The following is a 25,485-nucleotide window of genomic DNA, read 5'->3' on the forward strand; positions in this document are numbered from 1 at the left end:
CCAGGATCACTGTGGTTGGGGTGCGCTTCACCGCTGCCCCCTGTCTGCTGCTGGGAGACATTACACCATAATAAAACACTGTCTGCTTGCTGGGAGACATTACACCATAATAAAACACTGTCTGCTTGCTGGGAGACATTACAACATAATAAAACACTGTCTGCTGCTGGGAGACATTACACCATAATAAAACACTGTCTGCTGCTGGGAGACATTACAACATAATAAAACACTGTCTGCTTGCTGGGAGACATTACAACATAATAAAACACTGTCTGCTGCTGGGAGACATTACACCATAATAAAACACTGTCTGCTTGCTGGGAGACATTACACCATAATAAAACACTGTCTGCTGCTGGGAGACATTACACCATAATAAAACACTGTCTGCTTGCTGGGAGACATTACACCATAATAAAACACTGTCTGCTGCTGGGAGACATTACAACATAATAAAACACTGTCTGCTGCTGGGAGACATTACACCATAATAAAACACTGTCTGCTTGCTGGGAGACATTACACCATAATAAAACACTGTCTGCTTGCTGGGAGACATTACACCATAATAAAACACTGTCTGCTTGCTGGGAGACATTACAACATAATAAAACACTGTCTGCTTGCTGGGAGACATTACACCATAATAAAACACTGTCTGCTGCTGGGAGACATTACACCATAATAAAACACTGTCTGCTTGCTGGGAGACATTACACCATAATAAAACACTGTCTGCTTGCTGGGAGACATTACAACATAATAAAACACTGTCTGCTTGCTGGGAGACATTACAACATAATAAAACACTGTCTGCTGCTGGGAGACATTACACCATAATAAAACACTGTCTGCTGCTGGGAGACATTACAACATAATAAAACACTGTCTGCTGCTGGGAGACATTACAACATAATAAAACACTGTCTGCTGCTGGGAGACATTACACCATAATAAAACACTGTCTGCTGCTGGGAGACATTACACCATAATAAAACACTGTCTGCTGCTGGGAGACATTACACCATAATAAAACACTCTGCTGCTGGGAGACATTACACCATAATAAAACACTGTCTGCTGCTGGGAGACATTACAACATAATAAAACACTCTGCTGCTGGGAGACATTACACCATAATAAAACACTGTCTGCTTGCTGGGAGACATTACAACATAATAAAACACTCTGCTGCTGGGAGACATTACACCATAATAAAACACTGTCTGCTGCTGGGAGACATTACACCATAATAAAACACTGTCTGCTTGCTGGGAGACATTACAACATAATAAAACACTGTCTGCTTGCTGGGAGACATTACACCATAATAAAACACTGTCTGCTTGCTGGGAGACATTACACCATAATAAAACACTGTCTGCTTGCTGGGAGACATTACACCATAATAAAACACTGTCTGCTTGCTGGGAGACATTACAACATAATAAAACACTGTCTGCTGCTGGGAGACATTACAACATAATAAAACACTCTGCTGCTGGGAGACATTACAACATAATAAAACACTGTCTGCTTGCTGGGAGACATTACACCATAATAAAACACTGTCTGCTTGCTGGGAGACATTACACCATAATAAAACACTGTCTGCTGCTGGGAGACATTACACCATAATAAAACACTGTCTGCTGCTGGGAGACATTACACCATAATAAAACACTGTCTGCTTGCTGGGAGACATTACACCATAATAAAACACTGTCTGCTGCTGGGAGACATTACACCATAATAAAACACTGTCTGCTGTTGGTATAACAGTAGAACATAATATTACACGGCTTGGTGGAATGCTTGATTCTGATTGGTCAGTCGCTGAAATCAGCGGTCTTTTATCCAGAAATAACTGGCCGCTGTCCAATCAAAGGCTCAGAACACCTGCTGCAGTCAGGCTGCACTGTGTGAATATTGTGCTGTATCCAACATGTCAGCCATGTAAACAAACACACAGCGTATCCAACATGTCAGCCTTGTAAACAAACACACAGCGTATCCAACATGTCAGCCTTGTAAACAAACACACAGCGTATCCAACATGTCAGCCTTGTAAACAAACACACAGCGTATCCAACATGTCAGCCTTGTAAACAAACACACAGCGTATCCAACATGTCAGCCTTGTAAACAAACACACAGCGTATCCAACATGTCAGCCATGTAAACAAACACACAGCGTATCCAACATGTCAGCCATGTAAACAAACACACAGCGTATCCAACATGTCAGCCTTGTAAACAAACACACAGCGTATCCAACATGTCAGCCATGTAAACAAACACACAGCGTATCCAACATGTCAGCCTTGTAAACAAACACACAGCGTATCCAACATGTCAGCCATGTAAACAAACACACAGCGTATCCAACATGTCAGCCTTGTAAACAAACACACAGCGTATCCAACATGTCAGCCTTGTAAACAAACACACAGCGTATCCAACATGTCAGCCTTGTAAACAAACACACAGCGTATCCAACATGTCAGCCTTGTAAACAAACACACAGCGTATCCAACATGTCAGCCTTGTAAACAAACACACAGCGTATCCAACATGTCAGCCTTGTAAACAAACACACAGCGTATCCAACATGTCAGCCTTGTAAACAAACACACAGCGTCATTTACAACTGAAAGTTGCTCTCAAGAAGTTTTTTTTTTAACATATTTGAAGCGAGAAACAGACGATGCAGTAACAGAAAATGGATTCTATTTGATCAACACTTTGTTGTTTTCCAACGTTACTGTGTTGCGCTGTGGAATACTTTACGTAAGCAAGGAAATACTTTGTTTTGTTTTTGGTTTTGAGTCAAATTTTTTTATTTATTTAGAAGTCATGTGATAAGCTGGATAACGTCGTTATGGAGAAACAAAATCCCTTCAGGCTGTCGTGGGTGTGTTATTTCTCCATTGATTGAATGAAGACTTTATTGTCAGTTTGCATAGGAAAAGGTACAGTTCACTGGTACAAGGTGAGGTCTACTAAAAGGTACAGTTTCATGACGGTACAGTTCACTGGTACAAGGTGAGGTCTACTAAAAGGTACAGTTTCATGACGGTACAGTTCACTGGTACAAGGTCTACTAAAAGGTACAGTTTCATGACGGTACAGTTCACTGGTACAAGGTCTACTAAAAGGTACAGTTTCATGACGGTACAGTTCACTGGTACAAGGTCTACTAAAAGGTACAGTTTCATGACGGTACAGTTCACTGGTACAAGGTCTACTAAAAGGTACAGTTTCATGACGGTACAGTTCACTGGTACAAGGTCTACTAAAAGGTACAGTTTCATGACGGTACAGTTCACTGGTACAAGGTCTACTAAAAGGTACAGTTTCATGACGGTACAGTTCACTGGTACAAGGTCAACTAAAAGGCGATCCTAGAAAAGACTTTCCATAGGAAACCATTGAAGTATCTCATATAACATTGAATGACAGACGGATAGAACACAGTACTATGCAGTAGATAAAGTAAACAAAAAACTAAATAAAATTAAATAAACAGTGCAAAAAATATATACAGTAGGTAAATACAAAGAAGTGTCAGGGGAGGCTGGGCTAGGTTTGTTATTGCCAGTTGCGAATGGCTGCTGCCTGTAAGTGGTTTTTCAGGGCGATTTTAAAGGATGCTAGGGAACCACACTCCTTTAAGGCCTTCGGTAGGGCGTTCCACACTTTGTTTGTGTAGCAGAAGAACGAGTTTGACCCTTTGTTTGAGTTGACTTTGGGTTGAACGTGATCTGTGGCGCTGCCTCTGGTGTTGTAATTGTGGACGTCCTTAACGTTTATGAAGTATTTTGCTAACCTGCCGACGCTGGTGAATGCTAACCTGGTGAATGCTAACCTGGTGAATGCTAACCTGGTGAATGTTGAACTGGTGCTTTTTTGCTCGGACTGAAAGACCTGCTAAAAATACTCTCCCCTTAAACACCATGACATAATGTAACATAAGGTCACAGGGGTCATAGGTCACAGGGGTCAGAGGTCATGGGGTCATAGGGGTCAGGGGTCAGAGGTCAGTCCTACCTGGCAGTGCTCTCTCTCTCCTGTCCTGTCTCCTGCTCCTCTTCCTCTGTGCTGCTGGTGGAGTCCATGCTGTCTGCTCCCAGCAGCACGGCGCCCCCCTGTGGGGAGTACAGGGACACGTCGGGACTGCGTGCGTTCTGATTGGCCCTGGGAGAGCGGGAGGGGGCGGGGGCGGGGGCGGGGCGTCCCGGGACGGGGACGGGCTGGGACGGCTGACTCCGCCTCCTGGGAGGCGGGACCGGGCGACGGGCCCCGGGGCCACGCCCCTCCTTACCTGAAACAAATTAACGTAACATTTAAGTGTATAGAGGGTACAGTATATCCACATTTCTAAAGTGACAATTTAAGGACTTTTTAGTACCTCTAAAATGGCAAATTAAACATTGGCCAAATTGTCAAATATTAGAGGCAGAAATTGTGAAAATAGCAGATCTACAAGCTCACAACGCCCTATGATTATTTTGTGGGTCGCGGCCTGAAAAGGTTGAGAACCACTGGTATATTTGACATGATACAATAGTTCTGTCAGTACAATAACACAGTCAGTGGTACAGTAGTTCTGATGAACAAGAGGTGATCAAAGGAGGTAGCGGCAAAGTTAAAAACGTGTAGTGGGTGCTTCTAGGATCAGTGGGATAAAACTTGAACAAAAGAGGAGCGATCCGAGCACTCAAAAAAGTTTATAAAAGGAGGGGAGCGGACGTAAAAACTGGGTACTTTATTTCATAATAATAAAAGCCAACATGTTTGGTCTTCATCAGGGCAGTACAGTAGTTCTGTTACAGCACAATAATGTCAGTGGTATACCAGATCTTATTTTATTGTTGTGTGGGACACGATCAACACAATCCTGAGTTATTTTTTGTGTTCAATCTGTGTTTTTAGATATTTTTGTATTTCAGCCGATTTCAGCATGCTACAACTGTTCATATGATGCAAAATGCATCATATGACCAGTTGTAGCATGCTGAAATACTAACATATCTAAAAACACAGATTTAACACAAAAAATAACTCAGGATTGTGTTGATCGTGTCCCACACAACAATAAAATAAGATCTGGTTGTCCCAGAGGTGACCTGGTCCTTTAAGGGCTCTACTTTGATTGTAGCAGCTCTTATGCCTTAACTTAAAGGCCTGTCCATACTGTCTACGACCCTTAACTTAAAGGCCTGTCCATACTGTCTACGACCACCAAACTTTTTGTCGGAAAGGTCCGGTTCAACTAGAAAATGATATCACTCGCATGTTATGAAAAGTATTACCCCGAATTAGAGTTCGGAAAGCTCCACGTTGGAAAGTCGGAATCTCAGACAAAAACGTTTGGTGGTTACTTAAGACAATCAAAACACAGCCCTTAGACTCTTACAAGCTATAAAATATCATAACGTAACATCCGGCACAGATAACTATCGTAAGATGAGCACATAATCTTCTGTTAATGACGTCACACATAATCAATCACGATAACTTCCTTACCTGGCTCCTCCGTCTTCTCCTCCTTCTGCCCTCCTTCCCCCTCGTGCCCCTCCTCCCTCTGGGGGGCGGGGATAGGAGGCGGGGGCGGGGCATGTCCTCCTTTGGCCCCGCCTCCCCTGGAGGAGGCGCGGGGGCGCAGGGGAGCAGGGGGCAGCCGGGGAACGGGAGGTCTCCCCCCCCCTCCCCCTCCCCCCCGCAGACTGGGGGGGCGGGGAGGAGCTCGCTTGTATTTACGGAGCGCTTCCTGGTCGGGGGGCGTGGTCTCAGGAAGCACTTCCTGGTCGGGGGGCGTGGTCTTAGGAAGCACTTCCTGGTCGGGGGGCGTGGTCTTAGGAAGCACTTCCTGGTCGGGGGGCGTGGTCTTAGGAAGCACTTCCTGGTTGGGTGTGGTCTTAGGCAGTACTTCCTGGTTGGGTGTGGCCTTAGGATGTACTTCCTGGTTGGGTGTGGTCTTAGGAATAACTTCCTGGTTGGGCGTGGCCGTAGGCAGCGTCACTTCCTGGTTGGGCGTGGTCTTAGGCAGCGTCACTTCCTGGTTGGGCGTGGCCTTAGTCTGGGTTTGGAGCTCAGTGTTTTGGTCGCTAGCGTCTCCGTTCTGCTGGCTAGCATCGTTCAGGAAGCTAGCGGCCATGTTGTTCTGATGGCTAGCATGGTTAGCATGGTTAGCATGGCGGGTTGAGCTAGGACTGATGCTGATTGGTTCTGAGCCAGAGGGGGAGGGGCTGAGGGTCTCCATGGTAACAGGGTTCAGGTACCAGAACTGCTGCTGTGATGAAGATGAAGAAGAAGATGAAGAAGAGGATGAGGAAGAGGACCCCTCAGTCTGGACGTTCAACGATGATGTCCAGAAATCTGCACGCACACACACACACACACACACACACACACACACACACGCACACACGCACGCACACACGCACACACGCACGCACGCACGCACGCACGCACGCACGCGCGCACGCGCACACGCGCGCACGCACGCACGCACGCACGCACACACACACACACACACACACACACACACACACACACACACACACACGCACACACACACACACACTCATTTTAATCATTTATTTATGTCCACATAAGAGATACAGTACAATGACACAAATATTACAAGGTGCTGTAAATAATGTACAGTCAGCTAATCTTCCAATGCCCTCAAGGGTACAAGTAACAACGCCTTCGCCAGAATGCACAGAATTTTGCAAGCCGTTTGGCTGTTTTTTTTGGCATCCGAAGTTGTTGGAAGCCTCTTAGAACCAACCTACGTACAACATGTCCAAGGCTGAAGGCTGCCAAACATGAACACAAGTAGATTGCAGCTATAGCCTAGCTCTGTGATGGTTCGTAGGAGCGACTGGTATTCAATGACTTTGCTCATAAAGGCTTCCTCTAGGCCTGGGGTTTTCAAAGTGGGTGACGGGGCACCCTGGGGTGCCGTGAGATCATTTGATAATATTTGGAATTTATATGGACACTTAAAAAAAAGTATTTTGCATAATTTTAAACTTGAAGTAGGGTAGTTATTTTCAGTCAGTGCTAACCAAAATGGCTGTTATCTCAATGTTTTCCTCGCAACATAATCACTCAAATATGGCAAAATATAAGGTGCTAAAAGAGTGAAAATGATAAATGTAGGGGTGCCTCGGATGAAAAAAATATTTATAAGGGTGCCCTGAGCCAGAAAGGTTTGGAAACCTCTGCTCTAGGCTCTTGGACTGGGCCACTCTTTCTTCAGAAAATACAGTACTTAACAGATCACACTAAGGAGTGTAGATAATAGACATGCATCCAGCCAGAGTGTTACCATGCATTTCCCCTCCGCTCCACAAGGAGACAGCAGAGTGGCTCAGTGGAACCTGTGGTGCTGCAGCCACCTCACTTCCTCCCACAGTCTATAAATAGGCCTGGATTCCCAGGCGGTCTCCAAACACAGCAGATCTCCAAACACAGCAGATCTCTAAACACAGTGCAGCAGATCTGAGTGTTCGCTGTGTGTTTGCTGATGTTTGCCATGTGTCTTTGAACTTGGTTTAATATAAGTTATTTTAAAATGGATGAGTTTGATTTATTTAGACCAGGGGTCTTCAACGTTTTCAGGCCAAGGACCCCTTAGTTGAGAGAGAGATGAAGCAGGGACCCCTTAGTTGAGAGAGAGATGAAGCAGGGACCCCTTAGTTGAGAGAGAGATGAAGCAGGGACCCCCACAACCTGTTCATAGATTCCATATAGTTTCATCGTTTGACAGCACAATCATCAGTGTATTTTGGATTCATGTCAATTTGTGTTTTCAGATATTTAACCACTTGAACCGTCAATACTTAATAAACTTGACCTTTCACTCTGTACTTGGTCTGCTCTTTTTCCCCTCTACACCAAAACTGTTTGCCAAAAATAGCCGATCTACAAGCTCACAACGCCTCGCAGCGCGAGGTGTTGTGCACTTTTTATTTCTGAAGCACTTTTTATTTCTGTTTTATCTATTAGTTTGGTCATTAAAGTCCACAGAATGAGAGGCCTGCTCTGCCAGAAACATCGCGAAAAACAGTTATGATTTTTTCTTTTTTATAATATATTTCCTTTCCTGTGTAGTGGAGTCAATGGGACAGTGAATATACAAATGCCCATAACCTTTTTTCGCGTTGTTTCCAGCATAGCAGGCCTCTCATTCTGTGGACCTTAATGACCAGAACAGTATTGCAAGCCATTTTGGCAAAATGTTGGTTGTCGCTACCCACACGTTTGGCTGTGTTGCTCATGCCTCGAATGCCTGATGCTTACAAGCTGTACCTCATTGTAAAGGGGACGAATCAACAATAAGAATGATATAAAACACAAATACAAATTGGTATTATTAAAGGGGAGATATAATCGACTGAAGTCAAGTTTCCTTTCTTTTTGTGCTGAGTTTGTTAGTCTGGCCCAACCCAGCCTGACAGAACCTCAGCACAACACCAACCTAAACCCGTACATCATTACAACACCAACCTAAACCCGTACATCATTACAACACCAACCTAAACCCGTACATCATTACAACACCAACCTAAACCCGTACATCATTACAACACCAACCTAAACCTGTACATCATTACAAATGCCTCAGATGTTATATATCTGGTCCCATAGCTGGAACACATCATAGGTGTATCATTGTGTATACCTGGTCCCATAGCTGGAACACATCATAGGTGTATCATTGTGTATACCTTGTCCCATAGCTGAAAAGGCCTCCAACTCCTCCTCCTTCATCGCCATGGCGATGACCCCAGGTAACCTCAGACGCTCTGACAGGATGTCCCTGATCACATGACCACAGAAACACACATTTACACTGCTGTGTGTGTGTGTGTGTGTGTGTGTGTGTGTGTGTGTGTGTGTGTGTGTGTGTGTGTGTGTGTGTGTGTGTGTGTGTGTGTGTGTGTGTGTGTGTGTACCTGCTGACGCAGTAGAACGCCACCAGTTTGATGATGTCATCAAAGAGCAGAACTGATCCTTCTAAATGGAAATCTGAAAACAGTTTATTTATTTATTTAAGAGGAGGAACAACATGATGTTATGTTATGTAACATAAATACATAATATTAACAACATGATGTTATGTTATGTAACATAAATACATAATATTAACAACATGATGTTATGTTATGTAACATAAATACATAATATTAACAACATGATGTTATGTTATGTAACATAAATACATAATATTAACAACATAATGTTATGTTATGTAACATACTATTAACAACATAATGTTATGTTATGTAACATACTATTAACAACATAATGTTATGTTATGTAACATACTATTAACAACATAATGTTATGTTATGTAACATAATATTAACAACATAATGTTATGTTATGTAACATAATATTAACAACATGAACATTATGAACATGACATGAATGTTGTGGTCCTGAACATTAAGTGCAAGTCTTTGAATATTTTTTACCCGATTCTATGAATGCCTTCTTCTTCTAAATATGTGCTTCTCAAACCTTTTCATGTCAAGGACCCCCAAAATTACATGCATTTGGCCGCGGACCCCCATCTCAAAACATGTTGTTCCAGGGACCCCCCCAGAAGCAAATATTTGAGTCACAAATGTTTGCTTTTTAAAGATATATTCAAAGACTTGAAAAAACAATCACTATTTTTCATAGCAGATCTACAACCGCCGAGCTTGTAGATCTGCTATTTTTCAATAGTTAAAGCATTAATAATTCACTTCTACATGAATAAATGTGAACTAATTACTAACTAATTAGTGTAACCATGGTAACACTCACAGGTGCTGTGTTGTTGTATGGTCAGGGTTTGTACTTGTGGCGCCCCCTGTTGGTCAGCTAGACGTACTGACAGGCTGGGGTCCTGGTCCTCTGTGCTCTGAACTATGAACGTCTGGAAGAAATAAAAATATAAAATAATAATCACAATATCAAGACTACAGGATACCAAATGTACGTCCAATGGGAGACTAGGGTTTTGGAGGCTGGCCAAAAGTCAATCCAGTAACACACTGTGGTTGTACAACAAACAGTATTACAGCAGGATTCCAGCAGATCAGATCAGCTGCTTCTCTCCAGTCAACACCCAAACATAACATGAGCTCATGACAATGAGTCACTAATAAAGAGCAACTTTAACAACACAACATTCTGTATGCTCTGCTGTCAACACAAATTACACAATATCTGGAGTGAAACAAACTGAGTGCCAGTTTTCTGGCAAAGAGAAAAAAACATACAAAGACAAAAAAACTGCCCACACTTTTTTGACTTACTTTGATGATAATGACCAGTTCAACATGATCTACCCTCCCATCCCCCAACAAGTACCTGAGGGGCTTTGGAACAGCCCTGGTGTTACATATGAGACAAACACACTGGAATAGGAAAGAGTCTTCATCCTGTTCTGTATAGAAGCGGTAGGTTTTAGGGTTCTCTGTAATGGTACCGACTCTTGAAAACAAAGCATTGCATTGTGGGGGTTTATGAAAGGAGCTGACATGCCCTTCATGTCAATCAATCAATCCTTAATTCAAGTGATGGATGCCAACGAGATGATTGTTGTTTATAAATACATTTTTATTTTTTTTAATTTTAATTACAGTTTTCTATTAATCATCCTGGATTAAGCGTGTCTGCAAAATTGTAATTGTAATTGGTTCGAAATCTAAAGTCAGTCATGTCAACATACATTTTTAATGACACCCCATCAACCTACCATCCAATAACCCACCATCCAATAACCCACCATCCAATAACCTACCATCCAATAACCCACCATCCAATAACCCACCATCCAATAACCCACCATCCAATAACCTACCATCCAATAACCTACCATCCAATAACCTACCATCCAATAACCCACCATCCAATAACCCACCATCCAATAACCCACCATCCAACAACCCACCATCCAACAACCCACCATCCAATAACCTACCATCCAATAACCCACCATCCAATAACCCACCATCCAATAACCCACCACCCAATAACCCATGCATCACTGGTCATATGATGCAAAATGCATCATATGACCAGTTGTAGCATGCTGAAATACTAACATATCTAAAAACACAGATTGAACACAAAAAATAACTCAGGATTGTGTTGATCGTGTCCCACACAACAATAAAATAAGATCTGGTTGTCCCAGAGGTGACCTGGTCCTTTAAGTGAAGGCCTCACCCCGGGCAGCTCTCCGGTCAACATTCCGGCGGTCCGCTCCAGGTTTTGCTGGGGACCCTTCAGCCACCAGAGCGGAGCTGTGGTGACCAGCCTCTGCACCAGACCCGGATCCCTGGTGGAGACCCTCCGTTCCGGGTCTTCAGCCGGACCCCCGGACACCTCCTCCTCCTCCTGCTCTGCACCTCCTCCCCCCACCACCGGGGGCGCTGCGGGGAGGAGAGCAGGAGGAGGAGGAGAGGAGAGAGGAGAGGAGGAGACAGGGGGACAGAGAGGAGTGGGAGAGAGGGGAGGGGGCAGGGAGGGAGGTATGGACGGATGGAGGGATGGTGGTGGAGGTATAGAATGATGGAGGGATGGTGGAGGAGGTATAGAAGGATGGAGAGAACGGGGGGGAGGTATAGAAGGATGGACAGAGCGGGGGGGAGGTATAGAAGGATGGAGGGATAGAGGTGGAGGTATAGAAGGATGGACAGAGCGAGGGGGAGGTATGGAGGGGTGCATGGAGCGGGGGGGCAGCCCGGAGGGCTTGGAGGCGGGGGGAGGGGGGGGTTTGGGTCGACTGGGCCTCCTGGGGGGAGGGAGGGAGGAGGGGAGGGGGGGAGAGGAGGAAGGAGGGATGAGAGGAGGTGAAGAAGGGGAGGAGCCAGGGGGGATGATTGACAGGAGGTCCAGGGCTGCGGTTGGAGGGCTGTGGAGACAAAGGTCACGGGGTCAGAGGTCAGTAAGGTCGTAGCGATGCGATGCAGTGGAAACGCATGTGACCTTATATGGTCACGACTCTGAGATCAAAGGAATGGTGTCAGGCATGTGCACACATATACATCAAAGGGGGCTTGAGCCCCTGCCCTTTTACCCATCTGTAAAAAGTGCCTTCTCCAGACCATGGATGCAGTTTTTACTATGGTGAAAGAAATGCCCCCTCTTTCCATGCCATACCTGAAGGCAGCATTCAAGAGAATTGCCTTGTCCAAACTCTCCTGAACTTGAATGCAGCATCTTGTGTTGAAAGAATTGTCCTCTCTGTGTAGAAATCCATGCCGTTACGCCACATCTCCAGTATTCACTTGATTATGCTTAGTTCAGTGTGGTATCAAGCACCAGAAATAGACGACCTCCAAGCTCACAACGCGTAAATGTCAGGCAGGCAGGCTGCATCTGCGAGAGTATGAGAGCATGCAGCTGTTTTGGGGTTGCCTCTACTGCGCTTGTATCCCCCATTTAGGTGCATTTAAGTTCAGCAGATGAGCAACAGAACAGGGTGCAAAGTGTATTCTTGTTTATTTGTTCAATTGGGAGAGGAGCCACACACTATGTTTAAATGTCCTGGGGGTCCCTGAATGCACACACTATGTTTAAATGTTCTGGGGGTCCCTGGATGCACACACTATGTTTAAATGTCCTGGGGGTCCCTGAATGCACACACTATGTTTAAATGTCCAGGGGGTCCCTGGATGCACACACTATGTTTAAATGTCCTGGGGGTCCCTGGATGCACTCACTACTGTGGGGGTCCCTGGATGCACACATTACTCTGGGGGTCCCTGGATGCACACTCTACTGTGGGGGTCCCTGGATGCACACATTACTCTGGGGGTCCCTGGATGCACACACTACTCTGGGGGTCCCTGGATGCACACATTACTCTGGGGGTCCCTGGATGCACACTCTACTGTGGGGGTCCCTGGATGCACACACTACTCTGGGGGTCCCTGGATGCACACATTACTCTGGGGGTCCCTGGATGCACACACTACTGTGGGGGTCCCTGGATGCACTCACTACTGTGGGGGTCCCTGGATGCACACTCTACTGTGGGGGTCCCTGGATGCACACTCTACTGTGGGGGTCCCTGGATGCACACACTACTCTGGGGGTCCCTGGATGCACACAGTACTGTGGGGGTCCCTGGATGCACACAGTACTGTGGGGGTCCCTGGATGCACACACTACTGTGGGGGTCCCTGGATGCACTCACTACTGTGGGGGTCCCTGGGGGTCCCTGGATGCACACACTACTGTGGGGGTCCCTGGGGGTCCCTGGATGCACACACTACTGTGGGGGTCCCTGGATGCACACACTACTGTGGGGGTCCCTGGGGGTCCCTGGATGCGGTTGTAAACAAGCAGAGAGGACTCAGAGGAAGAGGAAGTAGTGACCAGTTTCCAGCGGACGCAGCAGAAACAGAACAGGAAACGGTTGTTCAGATGAACTTCATACAGCCTGACTCACAGCATCTGGCATTAAGGGTTAGGGTTAACCCTAACCCTATGACTCACAGCATCTGGCATTTGGCAAGACCCAAACTCAGAGCCAACATTTTGAACTGGGGGTCCATGGAACAACATGTTTTACTGGGGGGTCCCTGGAACAACATGTTTTACTGGGGGGTCCCTGGAACAACATGTTTCACTGGGGGGGTCCCTGGAACAACATGTTTTACTGGGGGGGTCCCTGGAACAACATGTTTTACTGGGGGGGTCCCTGGAAAAACATGTTTTACTGGGGGGTCCCTGGAACTAAATGTTTTAGGCCTAGAATTAGGTATTATTATCAGACTGTAGTGAAGGTTTAGTGGGTCTGCTTGTTGCCAATCTGGCCAGCCATCGTCAGGGAAAAGTTCTGTCTCTCTTTTCCCTTGCAGCAATGCAGAAGTCTGTAATGGAGAGACTAGCTTGTTGCTGACTGTTTTCAGAAGTCTGTAATGGAGAGACTAGCTTGTTGCTGACTGTTTTCAGAAGTCTGTAATGGAGAGACCAGCTTGTTGTTGACTGTTTTCTCGGGGCAGAAAGACAAAAGGAAAGGGGTACTTAGTACAGAGCCCTGGGGCACACCGGCTGACTCCCCATGCGTTTGTAAACCAGTGCTTCTCAAAGTGGATTCCAGGGACTGTGGGTTCCTTTATCACATGGGTGACTAACAGGTCATTTTGGCCGATTTTGAGATTGCAAAGTGCAATAACTCTCCCCGTGAAGGTCTAAGAAATTTCCCCTTCCATGACTTTTCCTAAATACTCAAGATATATGTTCTTGTTTTTTTTCCCCTTCTGAAACATTTCCTAAGTATGAAATAATATACAATTATACCACTCTGACTGCATTTATAGGTCAAATTGACAGGTACATTCTTTAAATGTTTTGCCCAGGAGAACAACACCTCTTCCCCTGCTGCCAGCAGGGGTTCTATTGTCAATAGAACAACAGACAATAGAACCCCCACTGGCAGCAGGGGAGGAGGTGTTGTTCTCCTGGGCAAAAAGGGAGAGAATTTACCTGTCAATTTGACCTATAAATGCAGTCAGAGTGGTAGTTTTTTATTTTCAGTCACCCGAGTGTTAAGGGGGTCTAAATTGACCCTTACAAGTCAGTAACTCTGACAGGGTACACATGGAACCAAATGAACCCTAGCAGGTTCATTTGGTTCCATGTGTACCCTGTCAGAGTTAAGACCTGGGTTCATTTGGTTCCATGTGTACCCTGTTAGAGTTAAGGTTAGACCTGGGTTCATTTGGTTCCATGTGCACCCTGTCAGAGTTAAGGGGAGACGTTGACATGTGATAGTTTGAGAAACACGGTTGTAAACAAAGTGATTCACAGACAGGCTGTGGAGGTGCAATGTGACTGTGACTGATCCACCTGACATCAGTTTGTTAACTAACTAAGTAACTAACTAGCTAACTAACTAACTAACTAACTATCCCTAACCCTAAAGCCCATACATTTATAAATACTAACCCTACATGATTGTGTTGCTTCTCTGAAAGGGCAGGAGTTTAGACATGCTAAGCTATAACTAAGTAACTAACTAACAAACAAACTAACTAACTAACTAACTAAGTAACTAAATAACTAAGTAACTATCCCTAACCCTAAAGCCCATACATTTATCCTAATCCTACATGATTGTGTTGCTTCTCTAAAAGGGCAGGAGTTTAGACATGCTAAGCTATAACTAACTAACTAACTAACTAACTAACTAACTAACTAACTAACTAACTAACTAACTAACTAACTAACTAACTAACTATCCCTAACCCTAAAGCCCATACATTTAAAAATACTAACCCTACATGATTGTGTTGCTTCTCTGAAAGGGCAGGAGTTTAGACATGCTAAGCTATAACTAACTAACTAACTAACTAACTAACTAACTAACTAACTAACTAACTAACTAACTAACTAACTAACTAACTAACTAACTAACCCTAACCCTAAAGCCCATACATTTAAAAATACTAACCCTACATGATTGTGTTGCTTCTCTGAAAGGGCAGGAGTTTAGCCATGCTAAGCTATAACTAAGTAACTAACTAACTAACTAACTAACTAACTAACTAACTAACTAACTAAGTAACTAAATAACTAAGTAACTATCCCTAACCCTAAAGCCCATACATTTATCCTAATCCTACATGATTGTGTTGCTTCTCTGAAAGGGCAGGAGTTTAGACATGCTAAGCTATAACTAACTAACTAACTAACTAACTAACTAACTAACTAACTAACTAACTAACTAACTAACTAACTAACTAACTAACTAACTAACTATCTATCTAACTAACTATCCCTAACCCTAAAGCCCATACATTTAAAAATACTAACCCTACATGATTGTGTTGCTTCTCTGAAAGGGCAGGAGTTTAGACATGCTAAGCTATAACTAAGTAACTAACTAACAAACAAACAAACTAACTAACTAACTAACTAACTAACTAACTAACTAAGTAACTAAATAACTAAGTAACTATCCCTAACCCTATAGCCCATACATTTATCCTAATCCTACATGATTGTGTTGCTTCTCTGAAAGGGCAGGAGTTTAGTCATGCTAAGCTATAACTCAGTAACTAACTAACTAACTAACTAACTAACTAACTAACTATCTAACTAAGTAACTATCCCTAACCCTATAGCCCATACATTTATCCTAATCCTACATGATTGTGTTGCTTCTCTGAAAGGGCAGGAGTTTAGTCATGCTAAGCTATAACTAAGTAACTAACTAACTAACTAACTAACTAACTATCTATCTAACTAACTATCCCTAACCCTAAAGCCCATACATTTAAAAATACTAACCCTACATGATTGTGTTGCTTCTCTGAAAGGGCAGGAGTTTAGACATGCTAAGCTATAACTAACTAACTAACTAACAGGAGTTTAGACATGCTAAGCTATAACTAACTAACTAACAGGAGTTTAGACATGCTAAGCTATAACTAACTAACTAACTAACTAACTAACAGGAGTTTAGACATGCTAAGCTATAACTCAGTAACTAACAGGAGTTTAGACATGCTAAGCTATAACTAACTAACTAACTAACAAACAAACTAACTAACTAACTAACTAACTATCTAGTTTAGACATGCTAAGCTATAACTCAGTAACTAACAGGAGTTTAGTCATGCTAAGCTATAACTCAGTAACTAACCAGAGATGTGCAGAGAGTGATGTGCAGAGAGTTTAGTCATGCTAAGCTATAACTCAGTAACTAACTAACACACTAACTAACTAAGTAACTAAGTAACTAACTAAGTAACTAAGTAAGAGTTTAGACATGCTAAGCTATAACTCAGTAACTAACCAGAGATGTGCAGAGAATGTTAGAGAGTCAAGGACTGACATTTCTAAAAAGGCCTTTTGGTGAAAATATCTAAAATAGCAGAGCTCCAAGCTCACAACGCGTCACTGAACTAAGCATGATGAGGTCAATACTGGAGATGTGGCGTAACAGCATGGATTTCTACACAGAGAGAGCAACTCTTTCAACATAAGATGCTGCATTCATTCTAGTTCAGGAGAGTTTGGACAAGGCAATTCTCTTGAATGCTATGACATGGAAAGAGGGGCGTTTGCATTTCTTTCACCATAGTAAAAACTGCATTCATGGTCTGGAGAGGGCACTTTTTACAGACGGATAAAAAGGCAGGGGCTCAAGCCCCCTTTGATGTCTATGTGTGCATGTAACTGATGTTAGCCCTAACTATCCCTAAAAAAAAGTTTATACTTACTAACCCGAAGTTTATACTTACTAACCCTACGCCTACATGAATGTGTTGTTTCTCTGTAGATCAGGGGTTCAGACGTAGGAACGAACAACAGCCACACTCAACTAAGTATTAAACCATGACCCTCCCCCCCGAAACACAGTAAACATCCCCTAGTACACACACACACACACACACACACACACACACACACACACACACACACACACACACACACACACACACACACACACACACACACACACACATCATGGGGTTACAGAGTTAAAAAGTGTTAAAAACTGACCTTAGATCAGTGGAGAGGCTGGATTCCATCATACTGCTGAATCTCTCTCTCTCTCTCTCTCTCTCTCTCTCTCTCTCTCTCTCTCTCTCTCTCTCTCTCTGACTGTGTGTATGTCTCTCTCTCTCTCTCTCTCAGCACTGAAACATACTGAACAAATGGGGTAAAGGAAAATCTTTGCAGGAGCAGCAGTGTGTTTAGCCCACCCTCTCTCTCTCTCTCTCTCTCTCTCTCTCTCTCTCTCTGTGTAACTTCCTGTCCCTGACAGACAGGAAGAGGCTGAATTCTCTGGTCGTCAAAACCCCCCTCCATTTCTCTGTCTGTCTGTCTGTCTGTCTGTCTGTCTGTCTGTCTGTCTGTCTGTCTGTCTGTCTGTCTGTCTGTCTGTCTGTCTGTCTGTCTGTCTGTCTCTCTCTCTCTCTCTCTCTCTCTCTCTCTCTCTCTCTCTCTCTCTCTCTCTCTCTCTCTGTGTGTGTGTGTGTGTGTGTGTGTGTGTGTGTGTGTGTGTGTGTGTGTGTGTGTGTGTGTGTGTGTGTGTGTGTCTGTCATTCCATTAACATGACTGTGCACACAGAGTGTCAATTCAACTGAAATGGAACCTAAACACACACACACACACACATAAGTCCTTCCAGATGTTCAGAGCTTTTAGACTGAGGAATGTAAACGTCTCCTCCTCGCCTCCTATAGGCTCCTCCTTTCATTTATTACACATGGTTACTCTCTCCTCATTGGTTCAAATCGGTATCCTGGCCTGAAAGTGAATGTAGAGTTTTGTTGTGTGATGTCATCATGTTGTGTGATGTCATGTGTTGAACAATGACTCATCATGTAACAAACTAGTGAATGAATGATCTGAACATGAAGGAAATACTGGATGAATTAAAGTAAACTCAGAGACTATAAACCAGGGGTCTTCAACGTTTTCAGGCCAAGGACCCCTTAGTTGAGAGAGAGAGAGATGAAGCAGGGACCCCCAGATTCCATATAGTTTCATTGTTTGACAGCACAATCATCAGTGTATTTTGGTCGGATTCATGTCAATTTGTGTTTTCAGATATTTAACCACTTGAACCGTCAATATAACCTTTCACTCTGTACTTAGTCTGCTCTTTTTCCCCTCTACACCAAAGCTTTTTGTCGAAAATAGCCGATCTACAAGCTCACAACGCCTCGCGCTGCGAGGCGTTGTGAGCTTGTAGATCTGCTATTTTTGGCTAAAGTTCTCCAAATATGGACGCAAGGGTTCAAGTGGTTATTCTTTCACACAAAGATTTGGGGGACCCCCTGTAGTAACTCTGAGGGCCCCCTACTGTCCTATCAATAAAGAGCTGTCAGTCTACTGTCCTATCAATAAAGACCTGTCAGTCTGCTGTCCTATCAATAAAGAGCTGTCAGTCTACTGTCCTATCAATAAAGAGCTGTCAGTCTACTGTCCTATCAATAAAGAGCTGTCAGTCTACTGTCCTATCAATAAAGACCTGTCAGTCTACTGTCCTATCAATAAAGACCTGTCAGTCTACTGTCCTATCAATAAAGACCTGTCAGTCTACTGTCCTATCAATAAAGACCTGTCAGTCTACTGTCCTATCAATAAAGACCTGTCAGTCTGCTGTCCTATCAATAAAGACCTGTCAGTCTACTGTCCTATCAATAAAGACCTGTCAGTCTACTGTCCTATCAATAAAGACCTGTCAGTCTACTGTCCTATCAATAAAGAGCTGTCAGTCTACTGTCCTATCAATAAAGACCTGTCAGTCTACTGTCCTATCAATAAAGACCTGTCAGTCTACTGTCCTATCAATAAAGAGCTGTTAGTCTACTGTCCTATCAATAAAGACCTGTCAGTCTACTGTCCTATCAATAAAGACCTGTCAGTCTACTGTCCTATCAATAAAGACCTGTCAGTCTGCTGTCCTATCAATAAAGACCTGTCAGTCTACTGTCCTATCAATAAAGACCTGTCAGTCTACTGTCCTATCAATAAAGACCTGTCAGTCTACTGTCCTATCAATAAAGACCTGTCAGTCTACTGTCCTATCAATAAAGACCTGTCAGTCTACTGTCCTATCAATAAAGACCTGTCAGTCTGCTGTCCTATCAATAAAGACATGTCAGTCTACTGTCCTATCAATAAAGAGCTGTCAGTCTACTGTCCTATCAATAAAGACCTGTCAGTCTACTGTCCTATCAATAAAGACCTGTCAGTCTACTGTCCTATCAATAAAGAGCTGTCAGTCTACTGTCCTATCAATAAAGACCTGTCAGTCTACTGTCCTATCAATAAAGACCTGTCAGTCTACTGTCCTATCAATAAAGACCTGTCAGTCTGCTGTCCTATCAATAAAGACCTGTCAGTCTACTGTCCTATCAATAAAGACCTGTCAGTCTACTGTCCTATCAATAAAGACCTGTCAGTCTACTGTCCTATCAATAAAGACCTGTCAGTCTACTGTCCTATCAATAGAGCTGTCAGTCTACTGTCCTATCAATAAAGACCTGTCAGTCTGCTGTCCTATCAATAAAGACCTGTCAGTCTACTGTCCTATCAATAAAGACCTGTCAGTCTACTGTCCTATCAATAAAGACCTGTCAGTCTACTGTCCTATCAATAAAGACCTGTCAGTCTACTGTCCTATCAATAGAGCTGTCAGTCTACTGTCCTATCAATAAAGACCTGTCAGTCTGCTGTCCTATCAATAAAGACCTGTCAGTCTACTGTCCTATCAATAAAGACATAAAAGCCCCAAAAAACAGTAAGACTCTCTAAACGGGAGATGAGCGACAGTCAGGTCACATACACAAACTTCAGAAGGCAATGGTAGCCAATCAGGAGGGAATATGGGAAATGGGCACCGGGCGACCTGGTGGTCCGGGCGACCTGGTGGTCCAGGCGACCTGGTGGTCCGGGGGGCTGCAGTGCCAGTCTGACAGCATGTTGCGCTGTTCCAAAAAAGATCCAAACATTGAGGAACCAGAAGAATCCATTCCATGTGTTACTGCCTCTTCCCCAGAAGAATCCATTCCATGTGTTACTGCCTCCTCCCCAGTCCCAAAACAACCACCACACCAGTTTAAAACTCCAACAAACTGTGGTTTATTAACCCATTCTGAGCCCCAGAAATTAACGGATTATAATGTCCAGAGTGCCTCTCGCTGGCTCCATTAACGGCCAGTATCTTATTTTGAAGGCCAGAAGTCCATAGCGTTAACACTTCCGGTCTGACGTCATCGCGTCATGACGTCATGACGCTCGTCGTCCACGTGGTGTTGTGTAATGGCGGAGCGGAGCTTTTCAACATGTGTTTTATTAGCGAGCATCTATTGCCATCCTCCCACTTGAAAGTGTTGTTTGGAGATAATGGACATTAAAGATGAGATTCACCGTCTGCCTCAATGTTATGGGATTAGTATTTTGTGCTCGTGGATCCGTGATGATCAGAAATCAGCGACGGAGATCGGCTCGGGACCATCTGCCATTGTATCCGGTAGGATAACCGCCGTTACAGTAATATATTACTTTTCGCGAGATATCTCGGGAATGGCACCTCGAACATCAAAGGGAATTTCGCGAGATATCTCGGGAATGGCACTAAATCGGAAACGCAGTGCATCTTGGGAATGGACTTATTGTGTCTAAAAATACATATTTAGCCACTTGCATGCATGCCCACCAACCTGGGGGCATGCATGCAAATCAAACTTGTTAAAAGCATTAAATGAAAACATTTTAACACTCATCTTTTCATTTCTCTAATAACTATCTAAAATATGAACCCTTGTTGAAAAAAAAACAGAGTTGTCCTTTAAGGCGCCGTATAGACATTTGCGTGAAACATCTTCTCCGTATCGTCTGAGAATGGCCACCCGGGGGCGCCGTACTAATGCATTGTCAATGGAAGGTTGTTTGGTTTTTTGTCGTTGCCGTGTCTCTAGCTCAACCACAGCCTGTCTTTTGGCCAAGAGACACGGCAACGACAAAACACCAAACAACCTTCCATTGACAATGCATTAGTATGGCGCCCCCAGTGGCCATTCTCAGACGATACGGAGAAGATGTTTCACGCAAATGTCTGTACGGTGCCTAAGAAGACAGTAAGCAAACAGGCCTACATAGAAACACTCCTACAGAGAGGTCCTCTGGTACTGAGAAATGCACACAACACTTGTTTATTTACTATTTTCACAACATGGATACTTTACATGGTTGCACAGAACATTGGCACTTTAATTATAAATGCAATGTTGAGTGTAATGTTTACTGTTTAGTGACAGAGAAGTGCAATAGAATGAAGTTCTATTGTTAAGTCTGATTGAATGCTTAGCAACACCTGGTGTGTCTTCAGTAGATTGGACTGAACCATAGCCAGGATGTCAGAGGGGGGTTCAGTAGATTGGACTGAACCATAACCAGGATGTCAGAGGGGGGTTCAGTAGATTGGACTGGACCATAGTCACATGTCAGAGGGGGGTTCAGTAGATTGGACTGAACCATATCCAGGATGTCAGAGGGGGGTTCAGTAGATTGGACTGAACCATAGTCAGGATGTCAGAGGGGGGTTCAGTAGATTGGACTGAACCATAGCCAGGATGTCAGAGGGGGGTTCAGTAGATTGGACTGGACCATAGTCACATGTCAGAGGGGGGTTCAGTAGATTGGACTGGACCATAGTCACATGTCAGAGGGGGGTTCAGTAGATTGGACTGGACCATAGTCACATGTCAGAGGGGGGTTCAGTAGATTGGACTGAACCATATCCAGGATGTCAGAGGGAGGTTCAGTAGATTGGACTGAACCATAGTCAGGATGTCAGAGGGGGGTTCAGTAGATTGGACTGAACCATAGTCAGGATGTCAGAGGGGGGTTCAGTAGATTGGACTGGACCATAGTCACATGTCAGAGGGGGGTTCAGTAGATTGGACTGGACCATAGTCACATGTCAGAGGGGGGTTCAGTAGATTGGACTGAACCATATCCAGGATGTCAGAGGGGGGTTCAGTAGATTGGACTGAACCATAGTCAGGATGTCAGAGGGGGGTTCAGTAGATTGGACTGGACCATAGTCACATGTCAGAGGGGGGTTCAGTAGATTGGACTGGACCATAGTCACATGTCAGAGGGGGGTTCAGTAGATTGGACTGGACCATAGTCACATGTCAGAGGGGGGTTCAGTAGACTGGACTGAACCATAGTCAGGATGTCAGAGGGGGGTTCAGTAGATTGGACTGAACCATAGTCAGGATGTCAGATGGGGGTTCAGTAGACTGGACTGAACCATAGCCAGGATGTCAGAGGGGGGTTCAGTAGATTGGACTGAACCATAGTCAGGATGTCAGAGGGGGGTTGAGTTGTGCTTTTGCTGTTTCTAATATTTATGTTGTACAGTATATGTTGAAGAAGGATAGCTGATCATTATTGTTGTAGTAATATATGCATATGTGTTTAAAGTATAGGTATTTCTTTATTTATAGTGTTACATTAAACCACAGCCCTTGGTTGTAATGGATCAGTCCAGGCTCATCAGCTCAGCTGGGTATAAAAGGCTGCTCCCAGTTAGAACAGCAGTGGTTAGAGTGAGAGCTGAGTGGTGTTACAGGTTTTTTTTTTTCGATTGCTAAAACACGTTTTTCAAAACTGTCCCTTTTTTTCTTCAAAACTCGTCGCACAAAACTCCAAACATCACACACAAATTGCTAAACCCTGGCATCCATTTGCAAAACAACTCTTTGCCATCAAATCTCTTAACATGTTCACAAAATGGAACTGTGTTTTCATTTGGTAAGCACAGACATATTTTCACATGACACACACATACCATTCATTGAATAAACACAACTAAGCTTGTGGCTGAACACTACCAAGCATGTACAGAACACTGAAGAGCAAAATTTAAAACACAATTATAGAAATGGAACACACTGAATGAATGACAATTACTCTGGTAAATGAACCAATTCCCTTTTTGTAAAATGACCCAGTGTATGCCCGCTTCTCTCATTGACAAACATAAAAAAGCACACAAATATGCAGACAAAACATTTTATTGACTGTAGGTCAATAAAAGCATAAACATCATGGGGCATCACGCCTCTATTCTGTCTGGCCAGAGGGCCTCATCAACAACGCAGGCGATGTCCTCCTGGTCCAAACAGCGCTGGAAGAACTGCCTAGAGTGCCGCATGAAGCCCTGACAGGCCTCAAAGCCCACATCTCCACAAGCCTCCTCCATGGTCTGAAGCAGTAGGACCTGCCTCTGGCTCAACCCACATCTCCACAAGCCTCCTCCATGGCCTGAAGCAGTAGGACCTGCCTCTGGCTCAAAGCCCACATCTCCACAAGCCTCCTCCATGGTCTGAAGCAGTAGGACCTGCCTCTGGCTCAACCCACATCTCCACAAGCCTCCTCCATGGCCTGAAGCAGTGGGACCTGCCTCTAACCCTCTGGCTCTGTGGGTTCCTTTCATACACCTTGCACCTCCAGGCTGAGAAGAACTCCTCCATGGGATTGAGGAAGGGGGAATAAGGTGGAAGGTATAAACAGAAACCCGTGGGTGGTCCTGAAACCACACATGCACGAGGGCAGCCTTGTGGAAGCTTACATTGTCCCAAATTATCACATAGTTGACCCGCTGTGGATTATCTATGTCATGATCAGGTGGGACAAGCGTATCATACAGGCCGTCTAGAAATCCAAGTAGAAGGGCTGTGTTGTATGTCCCTAGGTGGGCATATCTGTGTAGGACGCCATGGTGGTTCATGGCCGCACACATCCAGCCTCATCTATGAAGATATATTCATAGAGTTCATTGGCTGTGTCATAGTCCTGGATGCGCTGAAACAGACAGCATGAGAATACAAGTTACACTGTGGACACAGAGACACAGTCTGCTACTGTGAGACAATGTAGAAAAGGAACACTATTACAGTAGATTACAGTATGTATACTGGTACAATGCATGCATGTGTCAGTGATGAATGTATGGGTCTTACAAGCACATACTCTCGACGTAGGGCCTTCACATGGTCTGTGTTGCGTTGGAACGGAACCCTGCACACTTGATTCATTGTCATTACCATTTCTGTGTAGAATGCGATGTATTAATTATTCACCCATCCACACACACATCATACACCGAGGACTGATTTGAATATCATATGAGAGGGGAACCCCCCCCCCCCCCCCCCCCACACACACACACACACAGATCATACAGGATGTTGCTCTGCAGATGTTTCCTGTATGCATCAGGTCACTCGTTTCTGTGTGTGTGTGTGTGTGTGTGTGTGTGTGTGTGTGTGTGTGTGTGTGTGTGTGTGTGTGTGTGTGTGTGTGTGTGTGTGTGTGTGTGTGTGCATGCCTGCGTGAGTGGGTGTGTCTATTTTGGGGGTCAGTGTGAACTACTGACTGTACTTACCGAGTGTTACCACCAGAGGGAGTCATGGTACAGACTACTGTACCTACAGTATGTAGGCCTATAGATAGATAGATAGATAGATAGATAGATAGATAGATAGATAGATACCTTTATTATCCCAAGGGAGAAATTCAGTCACCCAGAGTCACACAGCAGTTAAGGTTACAGGACAGTAAGAAAAAGAAAAAGGACTGTTGTGTACAGCCGAGCGACAAAAAAAACAAAAACAAGAAAGAAGAATCAACAATACAGGAGAATCAACAATACAGGAGAATCAACCATACAGGAGAATCAACCATACAGAGCAACTATACGTTAAGAAATATACAAATAAAGTGTCAGTAGAAAATAGTAGTAAAGTTTCTATAATGGATTACAATTTTAAAGCACTTTTCTAAGCATATTGCAAACTCAAAGAGCTTACAATGGTCCATTCATACAAACATTAGGAACTACTTATCAACGCAGTGCCAAGAAATATACACATACTGTATACATAAGTGTCTGCACCAAGACAATAATAATAATGCTTAGC

General features: G+C 44.0%; 1 protein-coding gene across 3 annotated transcripts in view; it reads right to left on the minus strand.

The window, feature by feature from the left end:
• The window catches only part of rin3 (Ras and Rab interactor 3), a 28,139-nt gene extending 10,453 nt beyond the window's left edge, over nt 1-17,686 (minus strand). For 2 of the 3 annotated variants that reach the window (XM_080750343.1, XM_080750341.1), the window contains exons 1-8: nt 17,539-17,686; nt 11,245-11,932; nt 9,835-9,946; nt 8,976-9,048; nt 8,748-8,839; nt 5,533-6,384; nt 4,054-4,327; nt 1-50 (exon numbers count right to left, since the gene is read on the minus strand). The exon at nt 1-50 is cut by the window's left edge and continues 125 nt beyond it. In XM_080750343.1, coding sequence (XP_080606469.1) covers nt 1-50; nt 4,054-4,327; nt 5,533-6,384; nt 8,748-8,839; nt 8,976-9,048; nt 9,835-9,946; nt 11,245-11,932; nt 17,539-17,570 — 2,173 coding nt within the window. In that variant the 5' untranslated portion in view covers nt 17,571-17,686. The remainder of the gene's footprint in view (nt 51-4,053; nt 4,328-5,532; nt 6,385-8,747; nt 8,840-8,975; nt 9,049-9,834; nt 9,947-11,244; nt 11,933-17,538) is intronic. The other variant, XM_080750342.1, reaches the window with a different exon arrangement.
• Between the last annotated feature and the right edge of the window lie 7,799 nt (nt 17,687-25,485).

This window comes from Nannobrachium achirus (assembly GCF_963921795.1).
Source record: "Nannobrachium achirus genome assembly, chromosome: 20".
NCBI lineage: Eukaryota > Metazoa > Chordata > Actinopteri > Myctophiformes > Myctophidae > Nannobrachium > Nannobrachium achirus.